Below are 17874 nucleotides of genomic sequence, written 5' to 3'. Positions count from 1 at the left end.
GTTAGGAAGAACAAATGAGTTCTTTTGAATTCATAGTTATTGTTTGCTCTAAGTCTGTAGCTTTTCAGGGAATAGAGGTATTTCAAGATATACTACTTCAGAAGTAATTCAATATTTTAATAACCAGTATGCACAATTCTGTGTGTGTTAGCTAAGTATCAGTCGTGTGCATGTGTGTGTGGTGCAGGAAAGTCTCTGATTGAGGATTAAACACGGGAGTTAGGTTTTCAGAGACTGCATCATTGAATAGTTAAAACACGGCTTGATATATGGAGATGGACAAGGTTATTAACATTTTTAAAAACTAACCACATAGGCATTTGGGAAGAGGGAATTCAAGTTAATTTGAATCATAGCTATATAACGTGACCAGGAATGTTGTCATCTTTCATAAAAATAATCAATGACCCTGCTACTTTCAAGTAGCTCGTCAGCCATCTTCCTTTCTTGACCAAGGTAGAGTACAAGTGGATCAGGAGATCAGTATTATTAAAACAGCATTTCAAGTTTTTATAATACCTTATAGCCTTCTGCACATTACCTTGGTGAAGTCAAAGCCCAAGCAATTTTTTCTCTTTCCTCGATTTATCACCACCTAATTATTGTATTATATTTTTTTGCTGGTTTTATTATATTTTGTCTGTGTCTTCTCTACCCCGGTCCCCCAGAATGTAAGCTCCTCAAAGACAAAGATTTTTGTATTTTTGCTTAATTGTTTTATTCCCAGCACCTAGAATAGACCTTGCACTAAGTGGTGCTTCATAAATATATGTTAAATGAATGAATGAAGTAGAAATCCCAAGAATCACCACAGGAGTCCTGGCCCTGCTGTCTCTTAAGAGTCAGGATTTGATTTAAACATGATCTAAATGAATAAGAACTTCAGACCACCCAGGAAACACAGAAGAAGAGCAGTTGGATTTCAAATCAATGATGACTATTTACATAGGAAGAAAAATGTTAAGATTTTCATGTATCCGATTATCTTTCTTCTCACAGTATCTCTGTGATTAACTTAGTGGTATGAATTATTCACAGTGTGTCTCTATGTTAGGTTTGTACTTGTTAAATTGGAGAAAGCTTAATTCTAGAATTCTGAGAATCCCAACTGATATGGAAATAATGACATCTGCTTGTCCATTCTTCTCAATATGTAAAATAATAATCACAACAACAAAATCAATAGAGAAAGTACCTTTTAGTATTTTGCATTTACTGTCCCAAATCCATTTTCTGTGTTTTCTGCTTTTTTATGTTCACATTCTTTTCCTCTTGGTTTTACATTTCACTTTCAAATTTCTTTTTGTATTTTTTTCAATCAATAGCTTCTTTGGTTCTTTTTACAAATACCTTTGAAACCTTAAAATAATAAGAGGCTGCATTTAATGTGTCAATAAAACCACCGCTGAGACTTTGAACTGTATTTGAAAGATCCATGGTGACCTGGAAAGACAGTCATTTTTCTCTCCCTGATTTTATTGATTCACAGTTTGGTAACTTTATGATCTGAATCTCTCTCCTTCTGAAAAGAATTAGATAATTCAAAGAAATGTCAGGGCAAGTTAAAAAAAAAAAAAGTCATCTCCTGTTGGGGATTGAATTGTGTCCACCGCAAAAGGCATGTTCAGGTCCCAGCTCCAGGTCCTATGGGCGTGCACCCTTTTGTAAAACAGCACCTTTGAAGATGTTTTTAGTTAAGGTGAGTCCAAACTGAGTGAGACTGGACCTTAATCCACTATGGCTGAAGTCCTTATAAGCAAGGGAAATTAGACGCTGAAAAAACCACAGTGAACAGTCAGAAGCTGGAAGTCAATGGATCCGGAATAGAGAGGAAAAGATGGTCATGTGTGCAGCCATGTGTTGGAAAAGCCAAGGAACCCCAAAGATGGCTGGACAGCCAGAAAACACCAAACCCAAGAGCAAGCAAGGCTCTGAGCCTCTGAAACCCCAAGTCAATAAATTCCTGCTGATAAGCCAACCTATTGTATGGTATCTGTTTTAGCAGCTAGGAAACTAAGAAAGTTTTTGGTACTGGAAATTGGGGTACTACATTGAAAAATACCTAAAAATGTGATTTGGGTAATGAGTAGAGGCTGGAAGAATTATAAGTCACTTATTAGAAAAGCCTTGATTGCTTTGAAAGGACTTAGGGTAGAAATATGCATGTTAAAGCTACTTCTGATGAGGTCTTAGAAGGAAATGATGAATATGTTATTGGAAACTGGAGGAAAGCTGATCCCTGTTATAAAGTGTCAGAGACCTTGGCATAATTGTCCTCTGAGGTTGGTGGCAGGCAGAAATTGAAAGCAATGAACATGGAGATTTAACTGAGGAGATATCCAAGCAAAGTGTACAAGGTGCAGCCTGTTCTCTCCTTGCAGCTTATCGTGAAATGATGGAGGAAAGAGATAAACTAAGGATTGTTAAGAAACCAGCAATTGATGATTTGGAAAAATCTCAACCTATCCAGATAGTGTGCCCTGAGAGTGGGACCAAAAGCAGCTCTATCAGGGATCCCCCTGAGCTTTCAAGAATTGAGTTCCCAGAAGTTAGGGCTCCATGTGAGAGAGTTTAACTGGATAACCCTTTGCTAAAGAGGGTCTGACCGAACATGGATCCAGTCAGCCATTTCAGACTACACTAAGACTGGAATTGCAGTTATCCAGGAAGGATCTTTGGTTTATGGTTGGAACCCCCTGGAATTGCACAAAGCCAACAAGGTTTTTGCAAAATTTGTATGAGCAGAAAAACTGCCAACCTGGACTGAAAGGGACAGAGATGGGATGAAATGAAGTAAGAATGACTTCAAGGCAGAGCCTTGGAAACAAAACTCTAGACCTAAAAGATCTCAAACCAAGAGGGCAGGCCTGCCCACATATGGAGAAAAGACTCGTCTTCCTTTCTACTTGAAGACTCAGAGTGGCCTTAATCCTATATGGCTGAAGACCTTTCAAGCAAAAGAAATGAAAAGACATAGAGAGAGAACAGCTACAGGGAAGAGCCAGGGACCAAAAGTCAGTGGAATCCAGAAGAGAGAGAAGATGCTGCCATGTGCATTGTCATGTGATGGAAAAGCCAAGCAACCACAAAGATGGATGGCCAGCCCAAGATGCCTACCCCAGGAGGAAGCAAGCCTTCAAATCTCTGAAACCATGGGCCACAAATTCCTGTTATTAAGCCAACCCATTTTGCAGTATTTGTTTCGGCACCCAATAAACTAAAACGCACCCTCCCCAACAAGTGCAGGGGCCAAGCTAATTCACATAGGGCTAAGTCTGCTCCTGATCGGCTCAATCAACAGAAAAAGCTGGAACGCCCTCAGTCAAGGCAAGAAAATATGTTTTCCCTTCTCCATTTTTGACCCTACCTCAACTCTAAATTCAAAGCTCAACTCCCATTCATCCCTCCTCCATGGAAATGTCTCCATCAACCCCGCCCTGAGGATCTGTACTCTTCTGATATCTTAGGCAGAGGTCTGATTGAGATAGCATGCCTTTGGTCCTAGGATAGATAGCCTTCTACTCCTATCTTTTTACCTTGGTCTCTGACTGTGCTGATTTCCTTGAAGGCAGACATAATGGCCATGCAGTATCCTTCACAGTGACTGGCATATGGGAAGGCTCAGAGAAATAGTCTCTTTCTGGTTTACGATCCCAAAAGGGTTTCCTACTCCATAAACCATACATCCTGTGATAAAAGAACTGAAGTTCTCACTTTTATAGCAATCACAGTATTACCCTATACTTTACTATAAAACAAGACTATAGAATCAGATGCTCATTTTAACTGTGAACTGTACTGTAAGAAAATATGAAATAAAAAAGTATCCAGCCCAGGTATGTCATATAGAAATGAGGAGTTATTCAACTCTATCGGGTCAGAGTGCTCAGTCCATAAAACAAGTATGTGTTCTGCAAGGGCTGAAGGGATAGGCTTTCTCAACAACTGTTTGGTATGTTTTATACTCACCAGCTCTTTTTCTCCTTAGCTATCAGGGCCTGAATTTCCCAGTGAACAGCCTTGATTTTCCAAGATCCCCAGGGGCCGACAAAAGCTTTAATTAGAACTCTTCTGTGGAGGCAAGGCCTGATGTCAGTGGAACAGACCACTTCCCCTGCAGCATTCCAGTCTGAATGAAGTATATAAACTCCCGGGACAGAGAACCCTGCATCCTCAGGGAAGAGGGGACCTCATTAATTGAAACTTGGCTGTGGAAATTCGCAGCAGCTGACAAGTCTTTTTCAGATGTGTTACTCCTCCCAAAAAGAGAAAGTAGTTGAAAAAGGAGTGCTCTTTACCCATTTCTGGGGAAATTTGAGAAAGGACAGTTTTTAGAGTGGGTCTTCTGGTGCCCCATCAGATCCCCATTTACTGGCAGTGCTCCCATCCCTAGTGGCTCTGAATTAGTTGCACGAAACAATCTTAAAGTGGCCCTCTTCTCTAGAGAAGTTGCCCTCCCAGGGCAGGCCTTGATCAATAATTGACAAAGCAAGGGCAGGGCCCTTTGCCTCCAGACTAGACCAAATCTGGGTATTTTGTGCTCCACATGTGTCTGCAAGAATGAACAAAACCTAGACAACAACTGACACCACATTTGTTAAATTTTTTCCCTGCTGAATACTGCTTCCCTCAGTTCCCTTCTCCTTCCTCTGTAGACGCTTAGGAAGCCTTCTTTCTAGGGAACCTGAGAAGGACATTTTCTTATTTGGACTAACGGGGCATTTGTGAGAAAATGTTGAGTGACTTTTTTTTTTCTCTGTAGAGCGGGTGGTGATATTGAGAAGAGAGTCAGAAGTCAGGGGATTCATATTGAGAGGAGTGAACAATTGACTAGAATTAGAATGTCTCAACTGTTGATTTACCATGATTGTGTCTTGTGGCCTTATTGTTCCTGAGACTGTTGCAGTAGTCTCCAGCGCTGACACGCCTCACTCATGTTTACAAAACACAGATTGTTTTAGTCTGCTCGGCTGCCAAAGCAATATACCAGACATGAATTGGCTTTTACAATGGAGATTTATTACCTTACAAGAGTTCGAAGTGATGAAAATCCAAATCGAGGCATCGTCAGGCATTACTTTCTCCTTGAAGACCATCTGGCTGCTGGTGATCTTGGACCCTGTCACATGACAAGTCACCTCTGCTGGTCTTTCCCTTCTCTTCCAGGTTTCTTGCTTTCAGCTTCTGACTTCTCTGGCTTTCTCACTCTTTCATCTGAATTTCATTCTTTTATAAAGGTCTCTAGTAAGAGGATTAAGACCCACCCTGGGCCACTCCTTCCTGAAGTAACCTAATCAAAAGACCCTTAACTGGCATAACCTAATCAAAGGCCCTTTGCTAAAGTAACCTAATCAAAAGACTCTATTTGCAATAGGTTTACACCCACAGAAATGGATTAGCTCTGAAAACATGATTTTCTGGGGTCTAAGCAGCTTCAAACCATCACACAGATCAGTGCATGTCATTCCCCTGTTAAAAATTTCAGCGATTCTGCATGGCTTCCAACAGCATTTCTCAAACTCTTTTCCAAATCTCCTTATTTTATGTTATTAGGTCATCAATACAAACACACACACACACATACATTCACACACAAGTGCACATTGTAAGCCTTTGTAAATATGAGATACACTGATTTTCAGAGTTTCTCAGAGGATTTGCTTATGTACATTGTATATACTATGGTATACAGTGTTTCCAAAAAAAAAGATTTTGCCACAGAAGCTTTCTTTCAAAGAAATCCTGTTGACATCTTTATACACTGTAGTGGCCTATGAAATGAGCCTCAGCAGGATCAGTAGACCTCATGCTCGTCCATTATAAAGGTTTAAACTTGGATTGTTAGAGCCTATCCCAGTGATATGGATCATCAGCAGACTTGGATCCAACTGGTCTAGGCCTAAGTGAGGCATCCAAAGCCTTTCTATTACCTGGCCAATCTTCCTTTCCTATCACCCCACCTGCTTTCCCAATCCAAAGTACCTTAGCCTCCAGCCTCATGGAATAGTCTGAATTTTCCATTCCCTGAATTTCCCATGCTCCCATGCTGTACTGTGCTGTTCCACACCTGGAATACCTACCTTCCCCTTTGCTGGGTGATGACTTCTCCTTCTGCCTCTAGATTTAGTTCATTGTTATTGCCTCTGTAACATCTTCTCTTGCATATGCCATTACTCAAGGAAGAGGGAAGAAAACCTTAGTGGACCTCACATTTGTTCTTAGAGGAGAGTGAGCTCTGAAAGTGAAGGGAGGATGAGCTGAACCATGATTGCCAATTGGCTGGTGGCCATGAGGCTCATCACAGAGGGGGCTGGGAGCCACCGGCATCTTTAGGAGACCTCCCATGCTTCCTGATATGGGTGAACTCAGCAACAGAGGAACAGTAAGCCTCCAGAAAGCAGTTTAGACATGGAATTTATTCAGGTTCCCAGATCAGACAGCTCTTTAGGCTTAGTTGCATCTGTGGTACCATGGAAAGGGCTAAGGTTTTAGAGACAGCTGGACTTGGGTGTCAGATCTGGCTCCTCCATTCACTGGTTGCATGGGCAAAGTACTTCTCTGGACCTTGGTTAACTTAATTAAATTCAAATTAATACTGGCTATCTTGTAGGGATTTGTGAGCATTATAAAGCCTAGACATAAAATACTTGAAGTTGTGTCTGTCACATATATACAATAGCTATGATAATATTATTTTTGGTGCTTGGGATAACACTGACTAAAAAATGTGATGAAGAAGAAAGAAATGCAGAAAGAGTGCAGAGTAAATGCCCCAGTTATTCCTATTAGCAGAATTACTAAAGCACATTATTGTCACTTGTCTCATATGTTCATATAATATTTCTGTGAGGTTGCCATTGTAGTGTTTTGTGATTTTTCTTCCTATAATTATTTTTGTAATTTAATTGAACACAGACAAAAAAATGTGTTTTGCCGCAGAATCCTCACTGTCACACTTTTTTCAATTATTGTCAATAGAGCATTTCTTTCCTCTTAGCAAAAATTTATCTATTTGACATCAGACTCTGATTTTCTTTATCTTAATAGCTTAGGTGAGTTCATATATTAAATTTCAAGTTACATCAAGTTGTAGGTATACAGAAATTGGCAGTCATGCCCTAAGGCCCATTTATGACTTTTTTTTAGGGCATTAGAATGTATTATTCAATTAAGAAACCTCAATCGAGTATCCACAAATCATGAATACAGAGAAAAAGGGATAGAGCCCAGGTTCCTTCTCCAAAAGGAGCTCAGAACCCACTTTCCTTAAGGAAGGAATTGACACTGAGGCTATTACACTAAGGAGAATAAAAAGAAATTTGTATGCAATAATTGAGGCATGAAGAAAGAAAGGAAGGGAAAGAGGGAGGAAGAGAGAAGGGAAGAAGGGAGGAAGGGTGGAAAGGAGAGAGAGAGGGAGGTAGGAAGGGAAGGAGGGAGGAAGGGAAAAGGAATAGATTAAGAAAGGTCTTTGATGACCTCAACAGAAAATAGTGAGACCACACCTCCTTCAGCGTGGTTCAGAGCCTTTCAAAGCAGCCTCCTTTCTTCCAAAGAAAGAAAAGCGGTCTACTGCAATTTACCTGCGCAGACACATTCCAACTTCTCCCCACTCTGATGCTGACATTCGTCAGTGATCCTGGCATCCTAACCCCAGCTTTTCTCCAGGCCACCATCTGTTTGTTGACAACTATGGCCAGACCCGTGTGGGCCTGCTGGTGTAGGCAAAGCCGAGGGGGAACGGTGGCTAGGACCATGGTCAGGTTCCAGCTTGACATAACTAGAAGACCTGTTCCCTGGGGTGAACGCACCTTTACAGTCAGAAGGGTGAGTATGCAAGTGGACTGGCCTGACCCACAGCTCTGCCCATGGAGGCCAGCTGAGACCACGTCAAAGTGTCAGGCCTCTGAGAGGGTGAGGAGGGTGAGGACGGGCATGGAATCCAAAGGTCTAGCTGAGAAGATGCAGGAGGAAAGAGCTCCTTTGAAAGATGGAGTCAAAAAAGAGGACCAGGGCCCAGGAGGGAAACTTCTCCCAACCTCGTCTCTCAGAGATTGGGAGAGAATGGCAGGTCGGTGATAAGAACAATGAGTTGATTCAAACAATTCCCAGTTTTGAAGTTATTATTTCTATCCCAGCCCCAAGAATTCACAGCAGGGGTTTGGGGAAGAATTGCCATGAAAATTCAGAACTACTTGGATAAGTCAAATCTTTAAAGTTCCATTGGTTAGAACAAATGATGCCTGTGCCTCTGCCTTGGCAGCTAGCCATGGGAGAGTTTCTGGAATTTTACCATAATATCTTACAATTGACATTTCTCATCCAACCATGGAGAAAGTGGTGAATAGGGGAAATGCACTTTTCAGATCTCTGACAAGGTCAAGATGCAAGAGATATGTGAAATGTAATCAGTTAAAAGGGCATTAGTTTGCTATTTGTGACTCTGGGAATTAGAAGAGCCATGACAACTTTTAAGAGCAAATGCTCTCAGGATTTCCTTTGTCACCCTGGGTTGGTTGCCATCCTTTGGGACCGCAAATTAAACTTTAGATAAAGGAGAAATGTAAGAGCTGTCTTAAAGTAGTTTACACTTGAATTTAAAGTTTTCTCATGTCCCTAGGCTGTAAAGAGAGAGGCCATTTCCCTCTACTGTAGTCAGAAGAAATCAAAGAAGAATATTAAAGAGAATAAAAGATGCTGCACATGTTCTGAATGTGAAAAGCCACATTAACCTTATTGTCTCATCAGAAGAAGCCACTTTGATATATTTGTGGTCCAAAAACTATGCTCTTACAAATTGTATCTGAAATTGAGAAGCTGTGTCTGCATTATAAAATCATAACTACTCTCTCTAATGCTGATTTGTAGCTTGGTGACTTCTCACTGATCAATGGACCAGCACAGAGATTGAAACATCAGTTCAGAACCATTTGAATAGGCCCTTTCATTGATTGTATGTCCGGGTCTTGAAGGTGAAAGTTTGCATAGTGCTGGGATAGGATTTAGTCCTTCAGCTGGAGGCAGAAAGCCAGGCAACCAAATCTCTTTTCATTGCTGGTTCCTGGTCTTTAAAATACCAATTTATATGTAAATAATATTTGTTATTTTTTAAGCAATCTAAGAGACATAATAGTTTGCCTTTCTAAACAGATAGGCTAAAATATAAGGCCTTTCCAAGACTTTTGTTCATTTGTCTTTAGGAGACAATCATTACTCTTGGTTTATGCCTCATTTTGATGCAGTTTATTGACCAAAATATTCTCTTTAAAACACAAAACAAATCGACACTAATTTATACAGCTGAAATATTGTTAAGCCTAAAACCAGACTCCTTGTGCATAATTCTTCTGGCACCTGTTTGTCCCATAGTAATTACAAGACCCTACGATTATGCCACAATTTCCCACTGACATAGCACTTTAGCATCCCTGGTTCTTTGAGTTAATCTTCACAAAAACTCCAGGAGCCAGGTATTTTGGGGGCTCATTTGTTGTGCCATGATGACCCTTGTTAAACAGAGGGGAAGGAGGTCTTCTGTATTCCCTTGGAAGTGTTACCACCCAGGCCATTACTGCCCTGGAAATATGCATTGGTTGCTAAGCTTGTAAATGGAATTTCTGAACATCCATGAAAAAAAAAAATACAACCTTTCAGAGGAATTCTATTTGAGGGTTTTACAGCAGGGCAAGAAAACTTCATTAGCAGAGAGCTGGTCAAATTAGCAAATAGTATCCCTTCCTTTTTCATTTATATACCTGATTATGAAAGTCTATACTTTAATTTTAGGCAATGCCATTCATTGTTGCAGGGTGGCTCAAAATGTACAAATTGAGACTCATAAAATTCACAGCAGAAATCCAGTGTCTGATGGAAAATATTTATTTCCCCCCTTTCCCCATTGTATTTCAGTGACTCTTACAAAGTCCTACCAAGGAGTAGTAAAGACAATTCAGAAGGGGAAAGAAGAAAAATAATCCAGGGCTCTTACTCCCTCCTTAAATTTTAATTTATAAGCTCCAATATCTTGGGTATCATTTCCTTTAAACATGGAGGAGGGGATCAAGTTCATTAACATATTGATCTGCCATACACAAATGCCCAATAGATAGGTGTGTATGTATATATATACATCTTACAGTTTTTCTTATTCTAACAAAAACTCTGTGAAAAGACTTTCCACATAAGAAAATAGTGGCTCAGAGTGGATAAGAAAACAGTCCAGAGTGGCACAGCTAAGAAGTATCAAGAATAGAATTTGAAGTCATACTGGTTTGAGTCCTCAGGTCCTTGTGCCAAAATTCCTCGAAATGACTCGATTTCTGATTTGTGCATTTAACTTAAAGGTGTTCATAGAGTGATCGTAGATGAATTGGTACGTACAGTGATAAGATAGTCCTCGATGGAAATGTTCTCTTGTCTCTGAAACTCCAATAACAGGTTGCAGTCCTGTTTCTAAATCTATATGACTTATATGCCAGCCAAGTTTTGCATGGCCTGCCCTGATCTGGTCTGCCCTGCCCAAAGCACTGCTTCTGGTGAATCTTTGAGGACGCCTCTGACACTTGTCGTCTATGAATGCCAAAAGCCACTAGGACTTAATTTTAATTGGTTGGTGTTATTTTGCCTGTTCCCTTAATTTGGTGCATGCCCCCCTTCTCTCAAAATGAAGTCTACTCTCCCCAGGACTGATGAAGCATTTCTTCTTCCCCTTTGCTCTGATTTCAACTCCTTGTCTGGTGGCCTGGACTTTGTTGCAAATCAGACCCTGCTCAAAAGGTCATGTTTCCCTTTCTTCATAGATCATTACCATGCGAGATTACATTCCAAAAATCCTGGGCCCTGAGGCTTTCCAGCGGTATGTGGGTCCCTACAAAGGCTACGATTCCACTGTGAACCCGACAGTGTCCAATGTGTTTTCTACGGCTGCGTTCCGCTTTGGGCATGCCACAATTCATCCCCTGGTGAGACGCCTTGATGCTCATTTTCAGGAACATCCAGACCTCCCAAGGTTACAGCTGCACGATGTCTTCTTTAGTCCTTGGAGACTTGTCAAGGAAGGTGTGTTTCTTACTTAGAAGTCAGGTTTCGTTCTAAGTTCTTTCCTTTTATCTCTCTTGAATATAACTAATTAGAAACACTGTAAGGCACAGGGCATGTATTTAACTTTTATGCTGGTTGGTATACTATCCACCTGATTAAAATTTGTGGAGAAAATAATTTCATTCCAAACTTTAAAAGGCTATACTGTTCATCAAAAGATGCTTTCTTTCATGTTTTTCCGAATTTATCCAATAAACTCTACCAAGGGCAAGTTAACTCTTCACCCTTTATTTCAGATATATGGAGAAGAAATACCCTTTTATTATTGCATAATATAAATATATAATATTAAGATTTCTTTATAGATAAACACTTTGTTTCTATGTTCAACCCCATATAGCTTTAAAATGTTGAAAATTGGTTACCTTTCAAGTGAATTGTTTGAAAAATGTTTTTAACTCATTGGCTAGGCTTTTGGAAAGGTTATTTTTTCTCCCCTCACACTCCCTTTCTTCTTCCTTTCCAACTCTTCTTTATGCCCGTCTGGAAGCTTCTAACCAATCTCAAAAATGGATTAATCCAAGTGGCTGTAGTGGTGGAATGGAAAGTGGAGTTTACGAAGTCACTGCCAATATACTCTTGCTTCTCTCTCCATTTAAATAAGCTGTTTTCATGTAAAACTTACTAGAATGAGAGGTTAAGGGGAACAGTTGGGGCCTTTACCAGGTAACCTGAAGTCTGATGACAAGTAAGTCACCCTGCCTGGGCCAAAGGAAATTGTGATTTCAAAGTTGTTCTTTTGGGGGCACCCTAGGGTCCACATGATCCAATAAAAGACTTTTATTCTAAGGAATTGAAGATTCAAATGCTCTTGGTGTCATAAGGATCCTTAGAGGCAATCTATTTAGTTTTTCAAGAAGGAGTTCCATGGAGATGACACTAGAGCTTTGGGAGATGATGAAAACAGAGGGGTTCTAGACACTCTGACTCCTCCTTTGGTCAAACCAAGTCTTCTTTTTTACTCTTCTGTACATTAGAATTCAGCAAATGTTTCCTTCAATCATCACACTTCTGCTGCTGAAAAATCAAACAAACAAAAAATCAATTTTCTAGACTCATTTTCTAAGATCCTTTTCAGTTCTAAAGATCTGTCATTCTATTCATTTCATTGATGTGCAGAATGGATATCAGACAGATGTTAATCTACCAACAAGGATAGGATTATAAAAATATTCTGAAAACTTGGGGATCATGTAAGGTGAATTCATGAACTTATTAAAAGGTTATTTGCTAAAGCAAGAAGCATAGTTTGTGATAGGAGATGTTATTCTGTTTCTTCAGAACGTATCATAGAATCTCTTTGTCTTTTCCATGATGTTTTCCAGGTGGTTTGGACCCAGTGGTCAGGGGCCTTCTTGCAAGATCGGCGAAATTGCAGGTGCAAGGTCAACTGATGAATGAGGAACTGACGGAAAAACTCTTTGTGCTGTCGAATTCAGGCACCCTGGATTTGGCCTCACTGAATTTGCAGAGGGGCCGCGACCATGGCCTACCAGGTCTGCCACTGCTTTTGTTTTCCCTTCTGAGTGCTTGCCTCACACTTTAGGTGTGTCATTAGGCAGATTAGCGACCTGTTCTTTAAGAGACTGCCTTAAAGTAAAACGTATCTGCAAATCTATTGCCCACTTCTAATGAAATGGTAGCTTTTAAATCACTCTGGTGCATTAAACCAAAGAGGACCCTTCTAGCTTTTCTTAGATAATGGAAATGGTGTAAAGAGGCTCCTGAGCCTCCCAGTAGCTGAAGGAGCAAAGGCAACTGGAAGTAGCATCCCCTGCAAGAGTGAGGAGGAGTTCCAGGAAAATAATGACAAGCGTTGAGTCTGCTCTTCCCAGATGCCGGTCTGTAGCACCCAGAGCTTGTACAGTTGGTTGGTGTCCATTCTCCTTCTTTTTAATTCCATTTCAGAATGTCCTGAAGGACCAGCAGAGATTATTCTGCTGCCATCAAGACAATCACTAAACAGCAGTCCAATTTTCTGATCCACCGCTGGGAGCTTTGTTTCCCTTTCTCAGGTCAGGCAGCTGCCAGCCACGCTGTGCTTTCTCACTCCCCGCTTAGCTCCTGCCATTCCCAGTCCACCACCCAACCCTGACAGCCCTGCTCTCCACTCCTGCCTCCCCTGTGCAAATCTACCTCATCCTTCACTGCCCTTCTCGCACACTTTCCCTGACCTCCACAGCCACCAGGTACCTTCTCTCCTTGATCTCCTGTAGTTTTACCACCTGGTCTCCTCTAATATTTGTCCAAGACTTTCATTACATGGTACCTAATTTTCTCCGTGCATATCTGGTCTCCCTTTGTGCCTTGTAGGCTCCTCAAGGAGAGGCACCACGCCGTGCTTGCTTCTTCCTGCTGGTTTAAGCTCAGAAGGTGCTCCACAAATGCGTGCTGGGTGACTGTCTATACATGATTCGGAGTAAATCCCACTCTGCTCAAACTTCCCAAACCCCCTGAGACAGGGCAACCCTTAAATCTCCTCTTTCAATGCCTCTCACCTTTACATAATCGTTCTACATCTTCTCAAAGAACTTCTACTCTCCTATTTAACCTGATCGTTCATTCATAGAGCCACTCAATAGATGCAGTTACATCCTCTCAGGGTGAGAGATGCAGATGCCCTTTTTACAGGTTGGTTTTATTTTCCTGGAACTTCAAACTTTTAGTTTGGAAGCTTTTATCACAGAGTATATTCTATGCTCACTAGCCTCCATCCTAGTTTCTTCCTCACCAGTGGCACCTGGAAGGATTATAACCAGTGCACAGGTTATCAATATTTAGAAGCTAAACATGAGTTGGAAGGAAGCAAACAGGGTCTCCCCTCTGTGCATCAGGTGACCTTACATCCTTTGCCTCTTGCTGCTGGTACTCGAGATACACCTGCTTCCCATCCTTTGAACACACCTCATGGGCCTGCCTGCACCAGGACCCTTGCACCTGCTATTCTCTCTGCCTGTGGTGCTCTGGCTGCTTCTAGACATCAGGGTTCTCCATAGAAACAGAACCAGCAGGCCATTAAGCAACTACAGGACCTGGCACATGTGACCACGGGGGCTTGACAACTTAATGCACTGCTGATACCTGTCTGGCTTCCTCCCTCAGATTCTTCAGGTCTCTACTTAAATGTCACTTTAATAAACTGCTGTAGAGACATTACCATCCCCACCCCCCACACCAGCCTTGCCTTTCCTTCCCTTACTCTACTTTTTGCCACAGCACGTATCACTACTTGAAATACTATACCTACAAGCCCACACTTTTCATTTGCTCATTGTTGGCCTCCCCCAAATTGAATGAAAGCTCCATGGGGACAAAAGTTTGGTTTTGCTGCTGCCTGCAGTCCCAGCACGTAGAAAGGTGACTGCCACAGAATGGGCATGCTTACTGAATACGTGACTGAGTGAGCAACACTCGGATAAGGAAAGAACTTAGAAAAGAAGGAAAATGGTTTCATGACAAGTGTGCTGGGCTTTCACTCAGAAGACTTGGCTTTGGTTCTGAGAAGTCCATCTTTCTGATGAAAAATACTGACCATGTCTGCTTCGTAAAGTTGTCCTGAGTGTTAGAGACTATGCTTAAAAAATAATCAGGGTGGGGTTAGCAAACATTAGTAACATTACTAACAGAAACAATAATAAGCGCTAACATTTTATTCAGACCTTACTTTGTGCCAAGCAAAGCTGTAAGGATTTTACATGTATTAACTCTACTTTCTCCATTAACTCTATGAGGTTGTATTATGATCACGTTGTGTTTTTTTTTAACTGATAAGGAGACTGACCTACAGAGAGTTTGGGCACCTTCTCCAGGTTCACATTTTCAGCAAGTGGAAATATTTGGATGTTACAAGAGAGCCACATATGTAATGAACATTTAATAAAGATCAGTTAGATCTAAGGCTAAGTTAGATGATAAGCTTTGCTGAGAAATTCTCATTAAATGATGGGATGATGACCTCTACTACATCTTGAAATCTTCTTTTGTTTTACCTTGGAGGGATGAATAAAATATCCAACCTTTATTACTCTAAAGATAGTCTTTCATTTCTTCCCCTCTTCTATCTTACATAAACAGGGGCCTCTGAAATCAATGTTTATAAATTCCTAGATTTGCAGTCTGGTGAGCTCTGGCACAGTTTACTTTTTAAAATATTCCCAGACATCTCACATTTTCTTTCTGGAGTTGTAAGATATGAATGCATTCTCTCTTGAAGCAATAAAAAAGGAAAATATTTTTCTGATTTTTTTTCTGTGTGAAACTCAAAGCCTCAATCTCATACTGGTACTGGTACTGAAAAATTTTTATTATTTTTTACTGTTTAAAATACTTTGAAGATGGTCTATATTAGTATAAAATTTTCTCCCCTAAATCTAGAACTTTCATTCCCTCATTGTTTTAAGTTTAAAAGTTAAAATGTGTGAAAATCAACACATTCCTACAGCAAATATTCACTGAAGTAAATACTATGTTCCCCAAGCACTAGGAACATTTATTTTCTGTATAAACCAAATTGAGTGCTTTTATGTCATCTGTTAGTGAATCAGGGGAAAATAACTGGATGGATTTTCACCAAATTGGTTGAGTATGTTTAGAATGAACTGGCCTAAAATAGACTATGTCATAAACAATGTGATAAAGATGAAATACCAGTGGTGGTGCCAGAGTGTGAGGAAGGGGCAGGGGCTGTGAGAGACACAATCATCCTTCCAAGTAGCTGCAGCTGAGTTTTTTTTTCTTTATTTTCTTTTAAATGTTCCATTCAAAAAATATGAGGTCCCCATATACCCCCCACCCCACCCACGCCACCCGTCCCCCATCAACAAACTCTTCCCCGGCGAACACATTCTGGAGAACCGCTGCAGTACATGGTCAGTGGTCCACCTTGTAGTCCACACTCTCCCCCAGTCCACCCAGTGGGCCATGACAGGACACACAACGTCCAGCATCCATCCCTCCAGCACCACCTAGGACAACTCCAAATCCTGAAAATGCCCTTACACCATATCTTTTCTTCCCTGTCCTGACCATCAGCAGCTACCATGGCCACCCTCTCCACATCACTATTACATTTCTTCCCTTATTAATCACAATAGTTCCCCAGCAGAACACCAGTAAGTCCATTCTAATTCATACTCTATTCCTCCATCTTGTGGACCTGGGATGGCTATGTCCAGTCCCCCTCTACATCAAGAGGGGGTTTAGATTCCACGTGGATGATGGATGCAATTCTCCTGCTTGCAGCTGTAGACCATCTTGGCTCCCTGGTGTGGTGGTTGACCCTCTTCACCTCCCAGTCATGCAGCTGGCATTTGATAAGAGGCCAAGCAGCTTCTCAAGAGGGCAGCTCTCAGAAGCATACACCAGAGGTAGCAGCACCAAGGTCGTGTGATCTAACCAAGGTCAGCGAGCCCCCTCAGGCTGCTGGTGTTAGTGAGGAGCACAGGGGGAAAATTCAGGCACTTGCTTGTTCCTCGTAAACTTGACTCATACTCAGAATGGACCCAACCACGTTTGACAGTGAATGTCCAAAAGCTTAGGTTTTTACATCTCACAAATACTTTCCTGCTTCCATTTTTCTATTCCTTCCTCTAGAATGATCTTCTTCCAAGTTGTTCTCTGTACCTGAAAGGCTTTCCCTCCGTTCTCTCAGTGAGCTGCTTCTTCATCACTTACCTATTCCTTGATCACTTACCTATTCCCTGAATGGAAGTTCCTGATATCCTCCAGACTAACTGGAAAATATGTGAGAATTCATGTGAACATGAGCTTCCACACAGGTCCCCCAGTTCTCTCTCTTGGGAATGCCCAGCGTTGCTGAGGAGAATCAGTTCAGTTGGAAATGTATTTTTGTGTCTGCGTGTGTTTGCACAATACTTTTGTTGAGTTCCCACTGTACGTAAGACATGGGGAATAAAACAAGGAACAATCCCAGTAAAAGGATTCCAGATGGCACAAGTGAGAAGCAAAGAAAAAACAATAAAGCTCCATGATGAGTGTTCTGGTTAGATTCAGTACGTATTGCTACTCAGTACTCAGATTCAGTACGTATTGCTACTCAGTACGGGGTACAATTTAGAAAGTTCACCTCACTTAATTTGCTGAGGAGAAAGGTTTCTGCAGGAGGCTATCACTAAACTGAGACCAGGAGGATAACGGAGCTAAGGTCGAGATGGGGGGAGGGTAGGACCATGGAGAAGGGAGTGAGAAGAGGAAAAATTGTATTAGGCAAAGGCAGCAGCTTGGGTGAAGCTGGAGTGTAGGAGAAGGGTAATCTAGAAGGGACTCTAGGGTCTTTCGTATGCTTAGATCACAGAGAGGAAAATAGGAAGGACAATTAGAGAAGATGGAAAGCAATCAGGGACCAGACCGCAAGGGCTTCATGTGACATGCTGAGAAGTTTGGAAGTTATCCTGGAAGCAGTGGAAGAGGCAATGATAAAAGAGATCATTGGTCAGGACAGTAAGGATATTCATTTATAACCCTTTCCATATACACATGTGAGGGAGGGGAAGGAGGGAGGAGAGAGAAAGTTTGCTGGTATTTTCTCTGCCATCTCAATGTCATTATGGAATGTCAACTTCATAAAAGGTAAGGATCCCATGTCAGTTGCTCTGAAGAGACAAGAAATTAGTATAGGTTTGGTAATAGGGTGAATCCATTTAAGTGCCTTGGATTGGGAGCGTTATTGCTCTCTCCAAGCTCGTTTATGAGCAAACTCTCCAATATGACCCCAGAAGTCTGTGCTGGAACATTCTAACATATTGAACTCTTAAG

General features: G+C 41.3%; 1 protein-coding gene across 1 annotated transcript in view; it reads left to right on the top strand.

Annotated features, from left to right (window-relative positions):
• Window positions 1–17874, top strand: part of TPO (thyroid peroxidase) — a 103738-nt gene that overhangs the window by 59280 nt on the left and 26584 nt on the right. The window contains exons 7-8 of the mRNA XM_058287842.2: window positions 10800–11058; window positions 12426–12596. Of these exons, the coding sequence (XP_058143825.2) occupies window positions 10800–11058; window positions 12426–12596 (430 nt within the window). The remainder of the gene's footprint in view (window positions 1–10799; window positions 11059–12425; window positions 12597–17874) is intronic.

This window comes from Dasypus novemcinctus, chromosome 25 (assembly GCF_030445035.2).
Source record: "Dasypus novemcinctus isolate mDasNov1 chromosome 25, mDasNov1.1.hap2, whole genome shotgun sequence".
Taxonomy (NCBI): Eukaryota; Metazoa; Chordata; class Mammalia; order Cingulata; family Dasypodidae; genus Dasypus; species Dasypus novemcinctus.
Note: the sequence above shows the minus strand (reverse complement) of the source record. Positions and strands in the feature narration are given on the sequence as shown.